This window comes from Cupressus sempervirens, chromosome 5, assembly GCF_028749045.1.
Source record: "Cupressus sempervirens isolate cs-2001-9-10 chromosome 5, ASM2874904v1, whole genome shotgun sequence".
Taxonomy (NCBI): domain Eukaryota; kingdom Viridiplantae; phylum Streptophyta; class Pinopsida; order Cupressales; family Cupressaceae; genus Cupressus; species Cupressus sempervirens.
Genome location: NC_143122.1, coordinates 695,167,966 through 695,193,642, shown reverse-complemented (window position 1 = coordinate 695,193,642; position 25,677 = coordinate 695,167,966). Strand labels below are relative to the sequence as shown.

The window sequence follows — 25,677 nt, the reverse complement described above, 5'->3', positions numbered from 1 at the left end:
AAATTTGTTATTGTTTATTTGGATGATATTTTAATTTTCAGCAAGACTTTGGAAGAACATTTATTGCATATTTGTAGTGTCCTTGAAAGGCTAAGGGAAGAGAAACTGTTAATTAATCTAAAGAAGTGTATCTTTGCAAAAAGGGAGTTAGTCTATTTGGGGTTTGTTATATCACCTGAAGGTCTCAAAATGGATCCAGAGAAGGTAAAAGCCATCTTGGAATGGCCTACTCCAAGGTCTGCTACTGAGGTAAGATCATTTCATGGTCTGGTTAGTTTTTACAGGAAGTTTATTAAGAATTTTAGTGTCATATGTGCACCCCTAACTGATACAATAAGAGGGGATAGAAAAGAGTTCAAATGGACTGCAGCAGCTGCGAGAAGTTTTGAATTGCTGAAGAAGAAGGTAACAGAACAACCTGTGTTGGCACTTCCAGATTTTAGAAAGGTTTTCCAGGTGGATTGTGATGCCAGTGGCAGCGCTATTGGGGCTGTATTAAGCCAAGAAGGTAAGCCTATTGCATATTTTAGTGAAAAATTGAATGATGCAAAGAAGAAGTATTCTGTTTATGATCAAGAGTTCTATGCAATAGTTTAGGCCTTAAAGAAATGGAGGCATTATTTATTGCCAAAGGAATTTGTTTTGTATACTGATCATCAGGCATTACAATACCTAAATAGCCAAGGTAAATTGAATCAGAGGCATATGAAGTGGGTAGAGTTCTTGTAGAGCTATACATTTGTATTGAAGCATAGAAGTAGAAAATCTAATAGGGTTGCAGATGCACTAAGTAGGAGACAGTTGTTGCTTACAGTAATGCAGGTTGAAGTAGTTGGGTTTGATGAACTCAAGAAATTGTACCCTGAGGATCCTGATTTTGCTGAAGCATGGAAAGCTTGTAAAGACCCTGTTGCTGTAGATAGAACCAAGTGGTTAGACTATTTGATTCAGGATGGCATGTTGTTCAAGGGTAGTCAATTGTGCATTCCAAGGAGTTCCATGAGGGAAAATCTGATTAAGGAGAAACACAGTGGAGGGATGGCAGGACATTTTGGTCAAGATAAGACCATTGCCATTCTTAGAGAATGTTATTTTTGGCCTCAAATTTCGCAGGATGTGAAGAAGTTTGTACAGAGTTGCCAAGGGGTTTAGTCACAATACCGGCCTATATCAGCCATTGCCTGTTCCATCAAGCCCATGGGAGGATATAAGTATGGATTTTGTTCTTGGATTGCAAAGGACACAAAGGGGTAATGACTCAGTATTCGTGGTGGTTGATAGGTTCTCCAAAATGACACATTTCATTCTATGCCACAAAACTCATGATGCTGTCCATATTGCAGACTTGTTTTTCAAGGAGGTGGTAAGACTACATGGTCTTCCAAGGAGTATAGTTTCTGACAGAGATTCTAAATTTGTGGGGTATTTTTGGAGGACATTGTGGAAGAAGTTGAGAACAAACCTAAAATTCAGTTCCACGCATCACCTGCAGACTGACGGCCAAACAGAATTGGTAAATAGAAGTCTGGACAATTTGCTGAGATGTTTAGTTGGGGATAAGCCCAAGGGATGGGATTTGATTCTACCACAAGCAGAGTTTGCTTACAATAACTCTATAAATAGGAGTACTGGAAAATCATCATTCCAAATTGTATATGGGAATAGCCCAAGGACTGCACCAGAATTGAGGAAGATAGAGCAAGGGGAGAGGACAAGTGCTGAAGCGGAAGAATTTGCTGAACATATCAAGCGTCTACATGAGGAGGTTCAAGCACACATTACCAAGATGAATCAAGAGTATAAATCTAGGGCTGATCAAAGGAGAAGACATAAAGAATTCCAAGTAAGGGATCTAGTCATGGTGCACTTACGAAAAGAAAGATTTCTAGCCGGTACTTACAACAAGCTGAAAATGAAGAAATTTGGCCCCTGCAAAATTTTGAAGAAACATGACTCAAGAAATGCATATGAAGTGGAGCTGCCAGATGGTATTCACATTTCTCCCGTTTTCAACATTGCAGATTTAACAGAGTATCATGATGATGGTGCAGATGAGGAGCTGGTGTTAGAGCCATGTCGAATTCCTGTTTCTAAGAAGGAGGAGATAGAAGACATTCTAGATCATCGTGTGGGTAGGAGTACTAGAAACAGGCAGTATGAAGAGTATTTGGTCAAATGGAAAGGACGACCGATCGAGGAGTCAACTTGGATTTCAGCAGCTGAGGTTTCCCATCTGGGATTTCCTCTACCATTCATAAAGTGACAGGGTCACTTTTCAATTTACCCTGGGTGTCTGATGCAGGAGCATCCAGAGGTATAAGGGCAATCCTGTGTCACGAAAAAAATATACTTAGACTTAGTTTTTGTTTCATGTGTTTTCATTTTTGGATACCCATTTGGGTCAAATAAAGGTTCCAACTCTCACAGTTCCACTATCAATGTTCGTGTAAATCCAGAAAAAATAGGAGTATGTAATTGAGCCATCATTTTGGTGAACTAGTAGGTGTAAATTGGCTAGATGAATGTAATTGTAATTTAGAGCATTCTTGAAAAAGAATCAGGTCAAAAGGCCCCACGGTTTGAAAGTTATTGCAATTTTTCGGGTTGTGGAGACCTCCTAAGAATGCTTCAAAGTCAGGTTAGGGGCATTAAATGACCTCGAAAAGGGCCGAAAAATGGGGGACGAGCGAAGCTGGTCCATAGGGCTATAGACCGCTTCGAGTGCTTTCCGAAAATGTAAACGGTTCGTCAATTGGAGCTACGGTTCAAAAGTTATGCCTCCCGGAAGTTCGGTTACTGTTTTTGGATTCTTCTAGATTTGCGTCGACTTCTAACGCAGCTTCTGGAACCTTCTATTTGTTTGGTGGTTGCCTACTAGCACTTTCTAGAATGTACTCCTAGTCCTTAACCCTTCGGGGTCTATTTAAGGACATTTCTGGCATTGTAAAATGCAGTTCGGAGTGGAGTTTGAGAGAAGGTACTAAAAGGAGAAATTATCTCCACATTTATGCTATTGTAAGCCCTTAGGGCATGTTTGGAAGTTTATTTTCTCTGTATTGAATGTACTAGCTTATTTTTCAGTTAATACAATTTCCCTTTTCTGTTGTGTCCATTCTGTTCTTGGGTTGTGTCGCCATCACAACCTTATCTCCTACCTCCTTCTAGCTTGTTTTAAAAGCCTGTTTGAGGCCTTTATATTTGGGCTCTCCTATTGTAATTTCATATCTTTTTCATATCATATTGTACAACAATTTTCATTTTCACATTGTTGCAATATAATTTCACTTTGGTTCTTCAAGCTCTTGTTGCTTCCTTTTTCAGTTTCTCTTGAAAAGGTTATTTGCATGCAGGTGATCTTGGTGCAGTGTGAAGTTGGCTTTCATTAACTTTTATAGCATCAAATTCCTACACCCAACAAGAACTTGACAAAGAACCACCCTAAGAATCAAATTATTGGAAGCAAAGATAGTTATGACAAGAAACAGAGTACATGGGAATTATGTTTGATTTCTCAAGTTGAACTAAAGAGTGCAGATGAGGCATGCAAGGATGATCATTGGATCAAGCGATGAAGGAAGGACTAGATGAGATTGTAAAGAATGAGACATGGGAATTGGTTCTTAGACCTAAAGACAAGAATGTTATAGGAACTAAATGGGTATTCAGAAATAAGATGAATAAACAAGGTGAAGTTGTGAGGAATAAAGCAAGATTGGTATGCAAAGGATATTCACAACAAGAACGCATAGACTATGAGGAAACATTTTCCCTTGTTGGCAGACTTGAAGCAGTAAGAATGTTCTTGGCCTATGCAACAAATAAAAACTTCAAAGTATATTAGATGGATGTAAAGTCAACGTATCTTAATGGAGAACTGGAAGAAGTCTACATTGAGTAGCTTGAAGGTTTTCCTTTGTCAGAGGAAAAAAACATGGTATGTAGATTGAAGAAAACACTATATGGTCTAAAGAGAGCACCTCGAACTTGGTACGCAAGATAGGACAAAAATTTGGTAAAATTGGGATTTGCTAAAGGTACGACATATTGTAACTTATATTTGAAAGAAATTGAGAATCAATTGGTGATTATTGTAATATTTGTTGATGACATAATCTTTAGAGGTAATGATGAAACAAGTGACAAATTTGCTGATGAAATGAAGAATGAGTTTGAGATGAGTATGATTGGCGAGATGATATTTTTCTTGGGCCTACAGATTGCACATAATAGTGATGGTATTTTCTTAGCACAAACTAAGTATTTGAAAGACTTGTTGAAAAGATTTGGCTTGGAAAGTTGTAAGCCTCTCGGTACACCTATGGTAACTTGTCGCAAGTTATCTAGCAAAGATGAGACCAGTGTTACCAGTCTCGGACTTGGTCAGGCCCAAAATGGGCTCGGACTCAATGGCCAAACTTTGCAAATTAAAAAACTCATGAAATTCAAAGATTTTTAAGGATTTTAAGTGTTTTTCATGCATCATTGAGCCAATTAACATCAAATACAAAATAATTGAGATAAATAGAAGCTACTTTGCACACACATACAACTTTTCATAGATCACCTAAGTATAAATGCGAATTTTCGTAAACTAAATAACATAATAGAAATTTGAAATATAGTATAACAATTAACTGTCAAATGTCTACAATAAGTCAATATCCATGAAATATGCAATTCATGGAATCAAAAGTTCAAAATATATATCAAAAGAAAGGCTCATTGTAGCCTATGTCTTCCTACGAGTACGCTAAGATAGGTCATAGAAGCCTTTAGAGCCATCGTCTCTCTCTGTGTTTGAGGTTGAACCTTAGTGACATGATCATCCTTCTCATTCTCATACTCATCCTCATCCTCATCATCGTCATCATAATCCTTATCACTAGACTCAGATCCATTGCTCTCGCCCTCAGGGTCGTGCACTAGGTCTCCTCGTGCTCTAGCCTCCTCCACAGCTAGTGCCACTACCATTGCCTATGCCTCTCGATCAACCTGATCAACGCACTCCAAGTCTTCATAATTGAAGACACTATCATCAACCTCTAAGTTCCACTCTGTCTGTATATCAACCTTCTCTAATACAATGGGAGATGTGTCATTGCCCAAAATTTGTTTGTGGCAGAAGCGAAGGTTTTAGTGAACAAAAACAAGAGCATTCAACTTTTTTTTTGTCAACTTGTTGCACCTCTTTGAGTGTATATGCTCGAACATACTCCAATTGTGTTCGCATCTTGAAGCACTAGATGGTTGGCTCAACTACAATCCTTTGTAGATTACACCTTACTATCAAACATCTCCCACCATACATCTGAAACAAGAAAATTTTAAATCGGTTCTATAAGTTTGACTTGATCAATCTATATTATAGATTCTAAATGGCAATGAAAGAGAATTTAGAATTTGGAATTATATATTTTACCAGGCATTAGCTTTGTCCGATTTTTTTTGCACTTCTTATGAAAATAGATCTCTTAGTGCTTTCTTATACATCTCTATCTCACGGACTATAGTTGTTCCAACAGTTGCATCAGGTGACATTCTCTCTATAACATCATAGAGGCCACTCAACACCTCTTCATCAGCCTTAAATTTGGGCTGAATTGGTCTGCTCAATTAAGAAAGTGGGTAGCTACATGTATAGGCTTATGAAGTAGATTGTGCCATTGCTTAGCAATGACATCCCATATGGGACCATATTTTTCATGATTCCCTATATAAAAAGCTCGAATGATTTTTTTTGCATTATCGATGCCCTCATAAATGTAACCCATTGAGGGCTTCTCTCCATCAACAATTCGTAGGATGACAATAAGAGGCTCTATGAATTGCAATCATTGTGAAAAACAATCCATTAAGCTTTAAGTTTTCCATTTAAAAATGAACAATGTGAATGCCAATAAACATAAACAAGTGTTTAAAACTTAAACAAAAGTAGTGAAATGAAATGGAAATGGGCACGAAAAGGAAAATCACTTCCACAATCTCTTTGGCGGGCTTCCAAAAGCCACTCTTATCAAAAACCTGATCAACCACCTCAACTACTGCATTGAGTTTTGAATATGATGAATTTGTTCACTCCTCACAAACAAACATACCTTTCAAACCAGCCTTTGCATTAAGAAAAGATTTTAATGTGAAAAAATTTGTTGCAAATTTAATGATCACTATACAAGACAATTCTTTATTCTTTGTGTGTTGCCTCATAAGGTTGAGGACCCAAGCGTGATTATATATGAAGTTGCAAATATTCCTTGCTTGCTCTACACATTTTTTTATTCAAGGAATTTTACCTAGATCCTCCAACATTAGGTCAAGGCAATGGGCAACACAAGGGGTCCAAAATAAGTGGTGGTGCCTCTCCATAAGAAGTTTACCAGAAACACCATAAATTTTTGCATTATCTGTCACAATTTGCACAACATTCTCCTCACCGACCTCCTTCAACACTTCCTCCATTACCTCACAAAGATACTCAACACTTTTGGTCTTCCTTGAGGCATCAACTGATTTCAAAAACACTATGGAACCTGAGAAATAATTAAGAAATTTAGTACAAACACAATGATTAATCAATTTACTACTAAATTATTAAATTCAACTTCCTATGTACAATATTGAATCACCTTATGAGCGGACAAGAAAATTCAGTAGTGTTCTATTTCTTCTATTAGTCCAACCATCGGTCATGATGGTGCAACCCTTCGTGACCCATACTTTACATTGCTCAATTTCAACTTTTACATCAGCAACACGATGGGCAAAAATAAGACCTTTTAACTTATCATTAGGGGCTTTGAACCCTGGAACACAAACAGTAACAACATCTATGGCAATTTACCAATAAGGAGACCTAAAAGTTAAAACAAATTAAATAAACAATATAAGTATACTTATTATGCAGGCAAGGGAAGACATACAAATTGAAAATTAAAATTGTAAGTACCTTGCTGCATTAAATGGAAGGTTGTTGTAGAAGAAATCTCCAAGTGCCAACTTTCCTTGCTCATGCTTCTCCTTATTCCAAGCCATGCTCTCAAGTGATGGTTGTGCACTTGGAGCTTTGCATGGAACAAAGATGGAATCAAGTGAAAATGGAACCCAAGTTTGAAGAAGCCTCCTCCAAATGCTTCTTTTAACTCTTCTCAATGTGTATATGCAAGCTACAAAGTGGCACAAACAATCAACAATCGATAGATGAGAGCTAATCGATTTGCTAATTTATCTCCCAAAACCCCAATACTCTTCCCTCAACTCTTCTTTCTCTATTCTTTGTGTTTGTAAGTGGTAGAATGATCTTTTTAGGTCTAGCTTATGCTTTAGAATGTTAACATACCCAAAAAAACAAAAAAAATAAAAATAAATAACTTTTTTTGGCTTGTTTGGACATTGATTGCTGACCGAGTTTGCTTGATGGGACGCTGTGTGTCAATTGAGTTAACTAACTTAGTGAGTCAAGAGTGTTTCGGTTAGGACTCGGCCAAGTCCGTTGCCTGGCTTGCCTCGGGACTCACTAAGTGTGGCAAGGACTCGCCGAGTCCTGTAACATTGGATGAGACACCTATAGTTGAGCAAAACAAGTATAGATCTATGATTGGAGGTTTGCAATATCTTACTAACACTAGACTAGATATAGGAAGTGCAGTTGAGATAGTAGCAAGATTTCAATCTGATCCTAAGGAATCACATTATGTAATAGTAAAGAGAATATTCTAATATTTAAATGGTAAATCTGACAGATCAAGTGATTTTACTTTGTATGCTTATACTGATGCAGATTGGGCAGACAATGTAGAAGATAGAAAGAGCACTAGTGGTGGAGCATTTTTCCTTGGAGGAAGATTGGTTTACTGGCTAAGCAAGAAACAAGATTATATTTCACAAATTACAACAGAAGTAGAGTATGTAGTAGTAGAAAGAAATTGCAGTTAGATCATGTGGATGAAGCAGATGCTGAAGGACATTGGGATAGAGTTTTCAAAACCTGTTATCATACATTGTTATAACACAACTATAATATGTCTAAGAATCTCGTGTTGCATTCTAAGACTAAACATATATCCATTAAGTATCTTGTTTTGAGAGAGAAAGTTGTAGAGAAAGAGATCAGCTTGGAGTATGTAAGTACAAAAGAGCAGATTTCCGATATCTTTATGAAGCCCTTGCCTAAAGATCCATTTGAGTATTTGTGAGGTATGCCCCTGCCTACTTCTGAGTAGATGATGTAGAGAGTGCATTAGTCTAGTGGTATAGAGCACTATTGTTTGTCTGGACTGAATGCTGATGCTTCCTATATGGCGGAGTAATCATGATGAGCAGAGTCATCAAGGACTCTTGGTAGTTTGTATAGAATAGTGTCTTTGGATAGTTGAGCTGATTAAAGACTTTGGGCAGATGATTGACATAATGAAGCCTTTGTCATTGATGTCAAGGGGGGAGAAGTATTCATGAAAGACATCCTTTAGCAGAATGGGGGGAGAGAGTACATGATAACATCTTTTGGTAGTATGTGGGATATTTATGTATGGGGGAGAATTGTTCATGAATTTATTAATGTCAATGAGGAGAAGCATTAAGTTATATCAATAGGGGAGTTGTGAACAATTGATTTCCATCCATGTAAGTTCTTGTGACTTAGAGTGTGAACAATTGATGTCGATCCTAAGAATGAGGAAGCACTGACTGAGCAATGTTCCAGTGAGATTAGATTTGATTGATGAAGACGATTTGAAAATAAAGGAGCAACAACAACAACATAGTCTGATTTGGTATTCTTGGAACTTAAATGTTTTTCATCTATGTTGACATTAGTGCCAAAGGGGGAGATTGTTAGCGTAAATACTGACCGTATTCCTTTGTGGGAATATCCTAAGCATTGGAGAGACTGTTTATGATTGACATGTTGCATTCATGATTGTGTTTGTCATTGATGTCAATATAGTATTGTTTCTATAAAGACTGATAGAGTAATAGACAGAGAACCAGGTCATACGAACTGTGTCTTGATGATCAGGTCAAGCGCAATTAAGGATTTATTCCACATTGTATCCTGATGACTTGGATAAGTGTGCATATAGAAAGACAAAAACATGCAGACGATATTTCTGATTTATAGAAGACAATAAGTAGATAGAGTATCTGATAAGTAGTTTCTGATGATTGATTTGTATCTCTTAATTGGGATAAAGTTGGCATGAGCGCAATTAGAATGTGATAGTAGACAGCTTGATGATTACGTTAGCGAGTGCACAAGATCAAAGGTTGCACATGTGAAAAGTTGTAAAGACTATGAGCCGACAGTGATTTGTAATTACGAAAAGATGTAAAGTATTGTAATATCTTAATGAGGTTCTATTATAATTAATTGGGAAAGCCTCATGCCCGACTCAAGGAATTATTTTGAGGACTTGGTATAAAGGAAAGTTACTTTCCTTGTTGTAATGTGTTTGTTCAAGTGTAAAATGCAAAGTGTTTGGTAAATGCAAGTAAGCTATCCAAGGGATTATTTGGATGTGAAGTTGGTGATATGGTATCGAAAGAAAAAGAGGATTGGTTCGGTTGAAAGGACAGAGGAGTTCAAGTTATTCATTTCTATTATTCTGCAAGGAATAATACAGAGACTGGCTGGTCAGTGAATTTAGTGGTCTTGCCCCTGAAGCTATTTGGATAGTGGGGTCTTCTGCCTTATACAAGTCCTAACAGGTTTGGAATCTCCTAACAGGGATTGATATGTATTGAATGTATCTTATTGACTCCTGACAGAGTCCATCCTCTTACAAGGAATTGTAATATTAGTACATCATTTTGTGGGTACCATCCCCACCGGGGTTTTCCCTTTGACCAAGGGTTTCCCTAGTTAATATATCTGGTGTTACTATGTATGAGTATCTTCTTATGGTTGCTGATTATTTTGCTTACATGGTTAAGGATTAATAAGGTTGATAAATCTTTTAATAGTTGGATAAATGATTCACCCCCTCCCTCCTCTCAGTTATCTTGTTGGACTTCACTTTCTAACAAAACAAGGCTGCATGTTACCAAGTTCTTTCCTTTTAATGCTTACAAAAGTGCCATCCAGTCTCAATCAACAATCTTGTGAGACACCAACATTTGGGGATGAACAATGTAGTGACATGGCTTGCATTGAGATCTCATCGTGCACATCACCTGTTACTATATTTGGATCTCACATTAACTCATCCATGAGTCCTAGAGATGCTTCCTGTTAGGATATTGACATTGGCTTTTGAGATGTACCTCATTGGGACGCACATTAACCATGCATCACATTTTTCTTTTTAGAATCTCAACTTTTAGTTTTGGATGACACATTTGAGTATATTGATCTTCTATTTGATGACATTCATATTTAATCCAAATCAATGTCATCCTTTACGACAATATTAGATTCTTATCAGTCTGTTTATCACAGTACGCCCTTGGTCCTTGCTCTTGACTCTACTGTGTTGGCATAACTGATGCAGTGTTGCTGACTCAGGTTTGGCACAAGTTTGATGACGGGAAGATCAATTATTGCGTTGTCATTGATGTTAACTTGGTTATTTTTTTGTTGACTATGTTCTTGATATACTGCTTGGTAGCATTTGATGTTGTTGTCTGTTTACAATATGAATTTGCTGGTATAGTCATACACTTTACTACAACGATGTCTGTAGTGATGTTTTTTATGATAACACATGCTTGTGAGATAGTTGGATTGAATTATAATTGATTTACAACAAGACATAGGGGAAGCGGAATGAAGAACACATAGTGATAGCCAGTGAATGATTTGATTGGGCGACCGAATCCTTGTTGATTCAAGTGATGTTGTCATACTATGTTAATCTTAATTTGATTGTTTCTGATTTTCTATGAATGTTGAAGGAATGGGCTACCACAACATGTATGTTTTGGTTACAAAAGATCGTGGAGTGAAGAACATAGAATGTTTGAGCAAGTATGAATAGGTAACGCTAGATTGATTAGTGGTCATGATTTGATTGGTTCCAATTGATGTTTGTGATTCATAGTTGTCATGATGACGTGGCTGGATGATCTTTGGTGATTCTTGATTACCATAATGATTGAGATGAATGAATTTTTGAAGGTTATTACCTTGTGTTGGAGAAGTCAAGAAATGAACTATTTATGTATTTGATTGATGTGATGGAATCTATGGATGCCTTAAGTATTTAATCGCTTGTTATAGAAGTGTAATATGTTTTAGAGTTTGTTGATTGAGCGAGAATGATTGTAAATCATGAATTAAAGCGTTTGTGTGCTATTATGTAATGAAATGTATAAATAGGTATGTAGGATGAAATGCTAAGTCTAGATTGGGGGTGATCATGTTGCGATTGAGTGTAGTTGTTGAAGTGACTATGTACTGGTATATTATTGAGCTGAATTGGATCTGATCAAGCAGAGGAGTGTTGCTATTCACAGATCATTGTACTTGTTGATTCCTAATAGTTTCTACAAGCAAATCCCATAGCTGCGTAAATCCTAATAGATCTTTCTTGTAAGTCCTTTGACAAGGTGTCTCATTAACTTGGGTTTAAATCCGTTTGGAAGGTTAATTGTAAGAAATCAAGGCTTCTAATAGGGCTGAGGTAAATTCTTTAACTAAGTGACACCTAAAACAATATGTTCTTAACCAAACATTGTTCTAACCTCCTAACATCGCTAAAGCCTTTTATAGGATGCATTTCAAAAGAGTGCATATTTGTGGATACCAAACCACTATGATTTTTCCCATATTCCTAGTTTTTTATGAGAAAAGTATTGGTGTCATCTTTGCACTTGTGTGGATGGTTGTTCAAGTTGGTTTCTTGTTGATGCTTTCATTTGCAGGTTTATGTTCATGGTGAATGATATTAGTTAAGTTGTGAAGTTCGGTTTTAGTCCATAGATCTGATGGATTACTGATTTGACACCCTCTCAGTAATCTTGACCTCATTAATACTAATAATTGGTATTAGAGCCAAGGTTCCTTTGAGAAATCCTAACAGCTTGGGAAGGTTCCATGAAGGAAACATGGAGATTGCTAGATATGTGAAGAGTCTTGAAGACCAATTTGCAGAGGCAAATGAAATGATCAAAAGGCTGAAAGAACATGCTATGCATTCTAAGGAAAATAGGAAGAATTATCTGATCAATTGGATGCCTGTAGTAACAATGAATTTGATAATGATGAAGCCCTAGAAGTCCTGTTTTAGGAGAATGAACAACTATAAAAGGCCAAGACGAATATTCAAAGACAATTGGAAGCATTATCTATCAAGATTGCTGAAGAGATGGAATGAAGAAAAGTTGCTGAAGATGCCAAGAACATAGCTGAGGAAACCTTACAAGTTTAGGTGGATGAACTTTTTAAAGTCGATCAAGAAATTGGAATCCTTTATGAACATTTTGATAAAGCCAATGAGGATCTTGTGGAAGTCAGAAGTGAACTTAATCCTCTTATGATGAGCAATGAAAACTTGGCTAAGGAAAATGAAAGAATGCAAGAACTTGAGGCCGCGAATAAAATATTTAAGAGATTGAAAGTTTTGCAAAATTAGATGAACAACTAAGGAACCAAAGAAGACATGGTGAGATTCATGGTCTTGGGTATACTAGTCATGAAGGTGGAGAATCATCTAGATCACATAAGCTAAAGCAAGAAGACAAATTTCCATCAAAGGCGAACAATTCAAGTCTTTGTAAGAAAGCTTACAAACTAGTTTGCTATAATTGCATTAGGGTTTGACATGTTGCAAGAGAATGCAAGTATTACACTACATATTCAATATGTCATGGGTCAATAAATGACCATTGTTACAATTGCAATTAGTTTGGTCATAGAGCTAATGATTGCGGGAATAGAATGAACAATAGTTATAGAGCACGTGTTATTTAGACAAGTCCGCATCAAAATGAAAACAAATCAAGTCAAATTGTCACAACTATAGAAACAATGACAATCAACTGTAGACTAAGGAAAAATAGTGGAAATGATGGACCTTAAGAGTACCACTGGAATGACATGTTTTCTTTGTCATAAGGTTGGACATCATGCTATATTCTGTTGATCAAGGAACAATGGTAGGTAATTGGTAAATCAGAATAATGACAGGAAAGGAAAGAAGATTGCTATAGTTGAAGAAACAAGGAATCGGATGAACTAGGTTTAGGTGAAGAAGGAAGACAAAAGGTCAGAAGTATTTGTATCACCTCTTGGTGTAGAGAATTCATTATGCAACTACATCATCATATTGTAATGTTCCTTTCACAGATATATGGTAACTGTACCTGTGGGATTCCTTTAACGAGTCAATTATGGTGTGATCTAGCTGTTACAAGCTAGAGTTGCCATTGCACCAAAAGATCGACCTACTAATGCTCGATACAACCACTAGACTTATAGAACACAGGAGGTGGTTAAACCATGTCACGAATCTCGAAGGGGAAGGCTGGTGGTTAGTCCAACAATTCCCCCCTTAGCGTTACTCGAGGAGATTCAAACCTGTGACCAAGCTCTGATACCACTTGTTACAAGCTAGAGTTGCCGTTGCACCAAAAGATAGGCCTGTTAATGCCTGATACAACCACTAGACTTATAGAACACAGGAGGCCCGATGACTATCTTCTGGGTTATGGGACCATATTGTGCTATTGTAACTCTTCTTTTGTGCAGTGATAGAATTTGTGTTTGTTGTACACTTGGTACTATCAATTCCTACTGCGTACGATAGCTGTATATCCTTATGGTGTTGTCAATCCTAGCACAATGCACGACCAAAATTTCTCCCCAAATGCCATACGGTCTTCTACTAACCTTGGTCATACACAATGGATTTGATATAACGTTCGTACTGTAGCTGCGTGTGGTGGTTCGAACTCCAACCTGGTGCAATATGAAACTACGTGCGTACTCCCTTAGAATGTTAAAGATCTTGTAATGATCTGCCTAGGAGAGGAAACAATCAGAATATGAATCCCTTGTTTATGCGGATTTTGCTAATTGGTTGGGAACATACAACTCTAAGCACAATCTCTCTACATTGTGTAAGTAATTAATTGAGATAAGAGATTTTAATTGTGAAAGATGACTATTACACAAAGGAGAGGTCAGATTGAAATAATATAATTTTGTATTCTCCAAATCTGTAATTATGGAAGATATTCTCCAACACAGGGTCCACAATACAATAGATTGAATGCCAATAGCACCTCCAATAAGAAAGCCGCCAAGAATGCTAGTGACACAAGGGATAAGAAATTGAGATTATAACCAAGTGATTACAAATTTGTCCTTGAAAAAAAATCCCTTTGAATTGGTGCACAAAGTGAAATATCTATATTATATTTCCAATAGAAAAATAGAGTGGCATTGAACCACCAAAATTGCGATAGGTAGATTAGGGAGGGTCTTCCACCTCTGAAATTGTGCTCAAACTTCCTTAGCCTTCAGCCTTCGAAAATACAAAGACAAAACCAATTTGATCCATGATAAAATACAATGCCCAAACATCTCCTTGTAAAGGCGTCCAAGAAGCATCTAGAGATTTACAATAGGTCAACAATATTAATTATTTAATTACTTTTATATTGAAATCGTTTACAAATCTTGTGCTCATTCAAGCAACAACATGAGACTTACAAGCTTATTCAAGCTCCTTACGAGCAACCACACTAGAAACAAAAATTGGAAGGCCAAGAATAATAGAAGACCAAGAGTCACAATTTTGAATTCCACAAAGATGTCCCTCTTGGAATTTGAACTAGGGTCTATACAATGAGAACTCATTGCTTCAACCAACTAAGCTAAATCTCTTGGACATTATTTAATTACTTTATTAATTTGGGCTTCATATTTATTAATTAAAATAATTAATTAAATGCCCTTTATTATTTAATTTAATTTCGGTGACTGATTAATTAATTAAATTATTACATTAAAAATTGGGGACTTGACAAATCCTCACCTCCCAAAGATTGCTTGCTCTCAAGCAATCCAAATTGAACGAGAGGCCATCAACTCTAGGGTCCCAAACAAACTGTGTAGGCGAAATGATTAAATTGGTATCAAACCTTCGCTGCATCTTATTGTTGAAAAATGTCCACTGTGCCACTTTGAGATAAACATTGTTGTGTCCAAAGTCAAAAACATCGTCGTGTCTAAAGTCTCCTTGATTCCAAAGATGCCAATCTTGAATTACATCGATGTAGTCCTTGCCATCTTGTTCATAGCTTAGGTGGGACTTGTTGTAATCACGACGAACCTCATACAAAAAAAAATCTGTTATGCATGTCTTGAACACCACCAGAAGATAGACTCCAAAATCAATCAATGGTAGCAATTGTTCTTGCAATTGATTGTCAGTAATTGCTCCACCTCTAGGTTTGTGATTCGATTTATGTGACTCTAGATCATTGCCCATACACTCCAGAAGTTTTGTAGGCTTGCTCTCCTTCCACACACTAACAGTATTATGGGGGTCCACTTCAGCATTGGCTTGGTTGTCATCTTGTTTCAGATCTGCTATTTTGTCTTGTTCCTTAACCCCAACCATTTGTCCATCATTGACCTTGTTTGAATCATCAAGGACTTCTCCATTTTCAATCTCCTGATTATCTTGATAATTTTGTTGTTCTCCATTGGAAGGGGCAATTAGAGTCTTTTGCTTGTTTACATCCTTTGGTGTCTGTATGACTTCATCTGGTAGGCACTTATCAATCTCCTGCTTTGGACCATTGTTGAAGAGTATATTGTGTTGAGATAACAGATATTTTAATAGCAGTTCTATATAATCCTCGAGAGATATATGACTTTCCCATCCACCAATCAGCCAATCTTGATTCATTTGCTTAGCGACTCATCCAAAGTGGGTTTTTGCAATTCTTGACGCTTGGCCCTAGGAGTGGAAGTCCTCATCAGTGACCTTGTGCCTACCAAGTGGTTGAGTGTTTCCATCGTTTGTTGGTGGAGCTTTTGTTGACTTCTCCTTAACTCTCTCAACATTTTATTTAAACCATCCTTTGATGCCATGATTTGATCTCAATACTTGACAGGCTGGCAAGATCATTAGCTTTAATACCACAGTAATGTTCCTTTCATAGACATATGGCAACCGTACCTATGTAGATTCCTCCCACAAGTCAATTATGGTGTGATTTGGGTACGTGAGAAAACTGAGTCCCATATGGGGTAGGCTGGACGACTATCTTTTGGTTTATGGGATTGTATGGTACTATTGTAACTCTCCTTTCGTATAGTGATGGAATCTATGCTTGTTGCACTCTGCCTACGGTAATTTCCTATTGGGTATGGAAGTTGTATATTTGTACGGTGCAATCAACTCCAGCAAAGCGTACAACCAAAATTTCTCTGTAGATGGTATACACTCTTCTACTAACCTTGGTCACACGCAATGGATTTGCTATGGCGTTTGTATGGTAGTTGTGTTTGGGGGTTCAAACTCCGATTTGGTGCAGTTTGAAATTAGCTGTGAACTCGCTTAAAATGTTAAGGATCTTGCAATGATCATATTGCCTGAATGAGGAAACAATTAGAACATGAATCCCTTGCTTATGCAAATTCTGCTAATCGGTTTGGGACATAAAAATCCAAGCATAATTTGCCTACATTGTGTAAGTAATTAATTGAGATAAGAGAGGTCAATTGTCAAAGATAACTATTACGCCAAGGAAAAGTCATATTGAAATAATATGATTTCATATTCTCCAAATTTGTAAGTATGAAGATGGTCATCAACAGGGACTCCACAATACAATAGATTGAGTGTCAATAGCACCTTTGATAAGAAGGCCACTAGGAATGCCGACAACGCAAGGGACGAGAAATTTATATTGCAACTGAGTGATTACAAATCCATCCTTGAAGGAGAAACCTTCCAATTTGGTGGGCAAAGTGAAATATCTGTATGATAATTCCAACAACAAAATAGGGTGGCGCTGAACCACTAAAATTGTGACAGGTGGATTAGGAAGGGTCTTTCACCTTTGAAACTGCAGACGGACTTCCTTAGCCTTCACCCTTTGGAAATGCAAAGACAAAACCAATCCAGTCCATGATAAGATACAATACCCAAAAATTTCCTTATAAAGGCCTCAAAGAAGCATCTAGAGATTTAGAACAAGCTGACACTATTAATTATTTTATTACGTTATTAATTTGGGCCCCATATTTATCAATAAAATTAATTAATTAATTAAAGGCCCTTTATTGTTTAATTTAATTTCTAGGATCAACTAATTAATTAATTAATTTAAATTATTACACTAAAAATTGGGGACATCACATATATGGTTAGGGGGGCTTCATTGAAAAATCCATACATGAATCCCCCAGGTAAGCATGCAATAAGATTAGATTTGCATAATAAGATGTATTATGATGAGTTGTTCCATGATGATTCAAGGAGATGTTCCTAGAGCTTATTGGAGAGAAGCAATAAGTGTTATAGTTTACACACTAAAGTGGGTCCAAGTAAAGAAGGGAATCGATAAGACACCTTATGAGCTATGATATGGACACACATCTAATATCAGTTATTTCAAAACTTTTGGAAGTAAATGCTAAATCAAGAGAGATGATTTTATTGGAAAACTTGATGCAAAAAGTGATGAAGGTATCTTCTTGGGTTATTCTACTAAAAGTAAGGCATACAAGTAGGAAAATAAGATGATTGAAAGTGCCAATGTGAAAATTGATGAATAGCCAAAGAAATTTCATATATCATTCAAGAAGACAGACAATATGTAGGAAATCATAAATGTTCAACCACAAGAGCATGGGACAATTGAACTAAACAATGAAGTGGAATCTATAGAACCGGTTGTACAACAGTTGTGTAACAAGATGAGTAGAAAGGACAAGAGCAAAATAAACCAAGCTTTGAGATAGTAATGCCAACGTATGTGAAGTTAAATTATTCTATTGATCAAATTATTGGTGATAAGAATGCAGGAGTACAAACCAAAAGAAAGATTAGAGAGAATCCCTATTTCATTTCAAAGCCTTAACCCAAAACAATGAAAGAGTCATTGAAGAATGTCAATTGGATAAATGCCATGGAAGTAGAATTGGATCAAACTGACTAGAGCAACACTTGGACACTTGTTCCCAAACCAACAAACTAGAATGTGATCGGTACTAAATGGGTCTTCAAGAACAAACTCAATGAAGAAGTTGAAGTGGTTTGTAACAAGGTAAGTTTAGTATGCAAAGGTTATGCACAGGTGGAAGGATTGGACTATGGAGGAACCTTTGCACCTGTTGCAAGACTTGAAGGGGTAAGAATCCTACTTTCTTATGCAACTTAAATAAGAAATTTAAGTGTTATCAAATGTATGTCAAGTCAGCTTTTTTAAATGGAATACCTGAGGAAGAAGTCTACAAAAAGCAACCTGACAGTTTTGCATTAACTGAGAACAAGGACATGGTATGCCAACTCCATGAAGCTTTGTATGGTGTGAAGCAAGCACCTACAACATGGTATTAAAAGGTTACATTCTTACTTGATTAAAATTGATTTCATTAGAACAAGCGAGGATAGTAATGTCTACTTGAAAGCAACGGAGAAAAATTACTCATTGCTGAAGTGTTTGTAGATGATACCATTTTTGGATGCAATGATGGATGAATTTAGCTTTTGCAAAGGCAATGAAGAAAGAATTTCAGATGTCTATGATAGGAGAGATGTTGGGTTGCAGATTTCACAGTTAAGAGAAGGTAGTTTTATCAGTCAGTCAAAGTACATCAAGGAAATATTGAAGAACTTTGGAATGGAGGATTCAGTGCCAGTTGGAACACCAGTGGCAATAGGATGTAAATTGTCCAAGAGTGATGAGTCAAGTGCAATAGTTGTGACTCTTTTCAGATCAATGATTTGTAAGTTGCACTATGCAGTGCAGAGTAGATAGGATATTGCACAAACAGTTGGGATAGTTGCAAGATTTCAGTCTAACCCCACAGAATCTCATATGGTAGTAGTGAAAAGTATACTGAGATATTATAAAGGACTACAGATTATGGTTAATGGTATGCTCAAAATGATGATTTCTCTTTGAGAGTGTTTATTGATGCAAATTGGGCAAGGAATGTTGATGACAGAAAGAGCACAAGTGGAGCTGCTTCATTTCTTCATGAAAGATTGGTGTATTGGATGAGAAAGAAGAAAAATTGCATCACATTCTCTAGTAGAGCCAGAATATGTGGCAACAACAACAAATTTTACTCAGCTTAACTTCGGATAATTATTAGTAAGGTTAGGTAAACTTTATTATTATTAATATTTGATTTTTTCATACATTTAATATTAGTGGCAGGTATTACCTACCCTCTCACCCCATTGGTGCTTCCTCTTTCACTCTGGCCTACATAAGCAAAGCTATTGTACATTTGTAGATATCTCATCTCAATACATATTTTGTTTCTTGGTCAACTCTCCTTGTCTCTCTATGGAAGTTATTTCATTTGTGATATTGGCTTGGGAACATTGCTCTAGCAATTTTTAAGTCATAGTATATAGTATATACACCAACCTAGTCATTTGGCAAGCATCCTATTTTTAGAATTTTGGTAAATACATTTGGTGGTAATATTTTAGCAGTTACTATGATCAGAGTGATTACGTTAATTAATGTTAACAAGAATTTAAGTTAAATTAATTATTTAAAGATAATGCCATTTAATTTAATAAAATTTTCAAGTGGGTGCCTAGGGTGATTATAGTTGTTATTATCTATGTCAGTGTTCAATGAATTTCATTCATGAAATTCATAATTCATTGATTTTAAAAAAATCAAAAAATTCATTTTAGTTCGCCTTAAAGCTTGCTCTAGATAGGTTAGTGTTTTTCACTAAAAATGCATTTAAAAACCATGAGTTTCCTTGGGGTTTTCTATTGATAAATAGTTTACCATGCTTGCTCGTGCAAGAGATTCTCTGTCACAAACGCAAATAGGAGCAACACCCTGCAAATCCAACATGAACCAATAACACTCTGCAGTCTGGTGCTAACAATGGTGACACCCTTTCATTTTGGTTAAAACAAAGTGTCACCATTGATACTGCATGAATTTGATGCAACAAGTTTGATTTGACTACTACTTCGATTTAGGTTTTTGTTTTCTTTCTTCTTTGGATATCCCACGAAAATTTAAAAATACTTTTTTCTCAATATTTTGTTTTGTTTTTTAATTATATTAAAATAAAAAAATATATTGTTAAAGTTTGGTATTTTTAATTTAGATATTAACTCATGTTGGTGAAGGATTTAACTATTTATTTTTAAATCTTTATAACATGTTAATACTCAATTTTAATAAATTTAAATTTAAGACTTTTTCGCTTTTAAAGTTATAGTTAAACTAATTCAATAATTTATTTTTGATCGATAACTCAACAATCTATTAGTTATATTATTTAATTTTTTAAATTATAAGGTGAATTTAATGTCAAATTGTTTTTGGGAATCTTTACTCGTGTGAAACTTCATCCAAGTTTTATTGTTGCTGAATCCAAACTCAAATTGGAACCTTGTGACTCAGGTTTTTTTAAAATAAATTGTTTACTAGGTTTGGGCACCCAAAAGGGAGTCATAAGATGATGTTTCTAATGCCCCCCTTTGGGATATACCTGGTTTTTTCCCAAAACTAACAATTCCAATAATGCAACTAATCTACGAAGAGTTTTCTATAAATAAATATATGATGGCAAGTAAACTTAGATAAAAATTATAATTAATCAGCATCAAGCATCATAATAATAAACTACCCCTTTTGAAAAGAGTATCCTATATGCATTGGGTCCATTTTCTAGTGTATTTTTGATAGCCAACCATTTAATTTTGTGGTAAATAATGGTAGGACATCAGAGATGGTCCTCCACAACTAAGCTCAAGAGTGTAGATTGACCATCCATGTCAATCCCTTGGTAAATTGTTTCCTAGGTTTGGGCACCCAAAAGGGGGTCATATAACAATGTTTGTAATGCCCCCCCTTTGGGATATATTTGCCCAAAACTAAAAATTCCAATAATGCAGCTAATTTACAAAGAGTTTTCTGTAAATAAATATATAATGGCAAGTAAACTTAGATAAAAATTATAATTAATCAGCATCAAGCATCATGATAATAAATTATCCCTTTTGAAAAATGTATCCTAAATGCATTGGATCCATTTTATAGTATATGTCTAATAGCCAACCATTTAATTTTATGGTAAATAATTTGTAGGACATCAGAGATTGCCCTCCACAACTAAGCTTAAGTTTGTAGACTGACCATCCATGTCAATTCCTTGGTCCACAAGAAAACCAATTTGTTGTGGGCTACTTAACTGACGGAGCCAGTAATGCTGCATCTCTCTGCCACTTTTCCTCACTAATCTCAGTTATGATTGCTTGTCGGAAAATTGAATGAATGAGTACTGAATATTCCTAAGGTTATTGATGGATTGACAAGTTAATTAAATAAATAATTTTTTTTCTTTTCAAGGTTCACAAATTAATAATTATTACATTCCAATCACTCCAGAAATACAATTGTCTGTTTTGTCTTACCAATTTATAATTAAAAGTCTTACTGCCTAATTATTTTTGTCAGATCCCTTTTCTTCGTATTCCTTGATGCCTTATACCCAATGCAATTTCCTTCTTTAATACACACATAGGCAGTTGGGTCATGACCCTTTCAAGAAGTGCTGCTCTTTTGAAACCTTATGTAATTATTAATTAATAATTGCTTGGCAGCTAACTGAGATTAGTCTAAGCGTGGCTGGCTTGCACTTAAGATAAGAATGGATGACCAGTATTTAGGATTGTCGACCATTATTTGTAAGCATTAGATTATTTTCCAGGATCCAATCAGTTTATAGGAATCTCTTCTTCCCTTAAGTGTGTGATCTAATTTTTCTTTGTAATAGTCTGCTGGTGCTGTCGCAAGGGTACGACAGTCCGCCCCCGAGATTTGAAGGAGACACTTTAATGATTACATTATAAAATTGAATTGAGATGGTATCCACCTGAAATCACAAAAGAGTCTCAAATTTCTTTGAAATCTTCAGAAAGTCACCATTATCAACTCACCAAGGTCCTCTATAAATTAAAAAAATGTGTTGCCCCATTACAAAGTTCCTTTGCATTCTAAGAACAGTTCTAATGGTGCCAAATCAAGAGTCATGAATTTCAACTTAATTACATATCATGGTACAAACATACATAATGTAGCTCTTTTGCTCCTTGGGTATCAAAATCCAACCTTCACATACTGAGCTACATCAAAATGCAGCCCTTTACACAGCTTCCAAGATTATTTCCTTTCTTCAAAAGCCAAATACTACATTTAGACTTTGACATGGCACTGCAAACATGTCACAACCCAAGTCTGAATTTTGTTACTAGAGGAAGAAATGGACTTGTCAAAGTTTCCATACTCAGTTTTTGTTGTTACTTTGTTAAGGGAAATATAAGTTGCAGATAATTGCCCATATTTTTTAGGTTGAACATTATGGCAAATATTTCTAAGGAGTGTGGTTGAGTGGTAAGGTTGGAAGTGATAGGTTCATGTGCCTCCATGAGCATGGAATAGTGATTAAAAGTTAAATTTAAGCTTGGCTAAATGACCATCCAAGGCAAACAGAGGTGTATCAAATGCAAAGAACATAATGACGAATAATAATTAATTTCTTTTCTGTTGCCAAGTTTTTTGGATGTTATGCTTATTAGATTTGAAACATACACAGTGGCATAGCAAAAAGAATATGAAATGTAATCAAAATCAAAGAGTCACACAATTATTTCAGATGGGTTATTTTATGTTAGCATGCTTGCTTTATTGTCTGATTCAATGGAATTTGATGTATTGTAAAAAGAAAAGCTGATTGAGTGATATTTTGTGGGGAGAAAGGAAAACTGACAGACTGTTACGGGAAAATCTTGAGGATGTTCTTGAAATAACATTCCCTTCTCCTCAAGATAGCATGCAAGAGGACATCAGTGCAGAGTGTGGAATTTGTTATGCATTTCGGCTTCCTAATGGTATGTTAGAAAACATATGATTGATAGTATCTGAGAAAGCCTTAGCCATGACATATTGTTGACATCTTTTTTCTCTTTTCCATGTTAAGCTGATGCTCTTGGAGCTGATAGAGGATGTGTACCTGATCGAGCTTGTGACAATCCCACCTGTGGTAGACCATTCCACAGTGCATGCCTTATGGAATGGCTGCGATCCATCACAACCACCCGGCAGTATGTTGTACATTTTACCTAAATTTCCATCTATTCTTTAATTCGGAAATTTTATGATTCTAATGAAAATGGTATATCCTATTTTGCCTTCAATGCAGATCTTTCGATGTTCTTTTTGGCAATTGTCCCTATTGCTCTCATCCTATTGCTGTCAAAACCACAGCTGCATGATCCTTATTAAGCTGTGGTATGGATACATTTTGTGCTTATGTTACCAACTTACCATTATAGAGTTTTTTAGTCTCTGGAAAAAAATTCTCAAAAATTATATCAATGATTTTCAGTTGTTGACCCAAAACATGATGTAGCAACATGAATTTCATTTCAGGTCGTTTAATGTAATCAAAAGTCAAAGCAAAGGCGCATTTGGCCAACACAAAAAATGGTAGCTATAATAGTATTTCTATCATTATGTATTCTTTCCACATCTACTGAGTACACTGTTCTGGAAGAATTTTACATTCATTTATGATTCTAGGCTAATTCTGAAAGCAATGGATCTTGACAAGAGCATTAAGCAAAGATGTTTTACTTTGAAATTGACTATGCAGCTATAAACAAGATTAACCACATTAAGCTCGAACTTGTACAGGTAAAGGCCTAGCTTCTGTTGTACGTTGTATTTGCATCAGGCAGAGCACTATTGGCCGTGGTTGGATCCCATGGAGAAGTAGACTTTGCTATTTTCTTTCAGTTGTGCTTCTTATGGGACCACTAAATTTTATAGTCCTGTAAAGCAACTCACTTCATTTTTCTCAACACAAATAATCTCTTGCTGAAAAATGTGAACGCAGATACTATTCGTATTCTCTTTGTTGAGAGTTCATATGTAAAGATGATAGACAGGTCATATCTTGTTATGTGCATTTCAGACTTATTTGATGTAGAAATGCATTTTCTTTTGGGGATGTTTAATTTATTTGAAAATTTGATTATAAAGTATAACAGCTGCTTACGTGATAAAAAGGATACAAGATCAGTAGTATTTAATATGTTCCCTGTGAACTTGTCCCTTGGGATTTTCTATTTGTTACCACAATGGGGACATTCTAGGGATGCAAGGATTGAGAGAAATACACAAGGCGTGTCCCTTAAAAAACAATAAACTTCTCTAGTATGCTGAAAAAATAAATCATATGGTATGACTTGGAATGCTAGGGCATGACTAGTTGTTCTTAGGATGGCTATGAGATTCTCAAATGTACATTGACCATCTTGGATATTCCACCTTACAAAATTTTTCAATTAAAGGGAAGCCCACTATTAGTCCCTATAACTAACTTCATGCGCTGGTAGAGCTTGGAACTATTCGTTGGATTTCAACAATTTATTTCACTTGTCTTCGTATGTGTCTTAGCTACTTTATTTTTCGTTTAGGCTTATGGGTATTTACAAAGCTCCAATAGAATTCATTAAGCTTTGAAGGGTCACAAAGTGACCATTTCAAAGCATTGTTCGATACCTAGTCGAAGATGCCCCAATAATCATGCACCCAAAATTGACTATACTTAGGAACAAATGTCTTAGTAGTCATGCACGCATGTCTAAGTAATTGTGTACCAGTGGGCTAATTATGAACCATAAAACTTTAAAAAGTGATCAACTTTTGGCACATTTGAAACTTACTAATGAGTTTCTAGTTATCAATTTTTTTACTCCTTTAAAACTAGTAATTATGGGTCGGCTACTTGAATATGCTTAGCTGCTAGCGTTCATCCCCCTAACAAATAGATAGAGAAAAAAATGAAATGAAAAAAGGGCCAATAGATCCATAAGGACCTTCACATCCTTTAACAACTTTAAACATTAACAGAGATGCTAACACTAAAAAACAATAAGCTTCTCGCATTTTTTATTTTGTACAATTACTAAAAGAAAGCAAACTCCCTTGCTTTTTGCCTTGAATAACAACTTCCTCTTAAGTCTAAGAAGTGAATTCATTTACAAGCATAATTTTCATAAAACATTTTCAAATGGAATACCTTATTTAAGAAAATCATGATTCAAATCCTTCAATAATTTTACTAATCATTGAGAAGTGCATATGATGCCATTTATCTCCACAAAGCATTAACAAAAAGATCAAATTTTCAAAACATGTAAATCCATATAAATATAATTTATACTTAAATGTAAGATTATGCTAATAATCATTTGAAAGTACATTCTTACAATAATCAATTTAGGAATTTGTTATAAATGTTTGTAAATTGCAATCTTAAGGATTATTGTTCTTGTATTCCAAGAGTATGGGTGGATTCTTCACCAATCATCCTAGGGTGGAATACTTGAGTAAACCCTTTGGCCTGATGGAATATTGTCATTGATGTTAGGTATTTGAGGGATTACTATTGTCATTGATGTCAAAGGGCTTCATAGGCAACACGAAATTGTAAACGTAACTATTATCAATATC

At 35.8% G+C, this 25,677-nt stretch overlaps 1 protein-coding gene across 5 annotated transcripts in view; it reads left to right on the top strand.

The window, feature by feature from the left end:
- Positions 1-24,227, top strand: part of LOC149557892 (zinc ion binding protein) — a 188,915-nt gene extending 164,688 nt beyond the window's left edge. For 4 of the 5 annotated variants that reach the window (XM_089832348.1, XM_089832350.1, XM_089832349.1 and 1 more), the window contains 5 exons: positions 22,918-23,048; positions 23,138-23,261; positions 23,360-23,448; positions 23,590-23,646; positions 23,854-24,227. In XM_089832348.1, coding sequence (XP_089688474.1) covers positions 22,918-23,048; positions 23,138-23,261; positions 23,360-23,432 — 328 coding nt within the window. In that variant the 3' untranslated portion in view covers positions 23,433-23,448; positions 23,590-23,646; positions 23,854-24,227. Of the gene's footprint in view, positions 1-22,917; positions 23,049-23,137; positions 23,262-23,359; positions 23,449-23,589; positions 23,647-23,812 lie in introns of all 5 variants that reach the window. The other variant, XM_089832347.1, reaches the window with a different exon arrangement.
- The last annotated feature ends 1,450 nt before the right edge of the window (positions 24,228-25,677 follow it).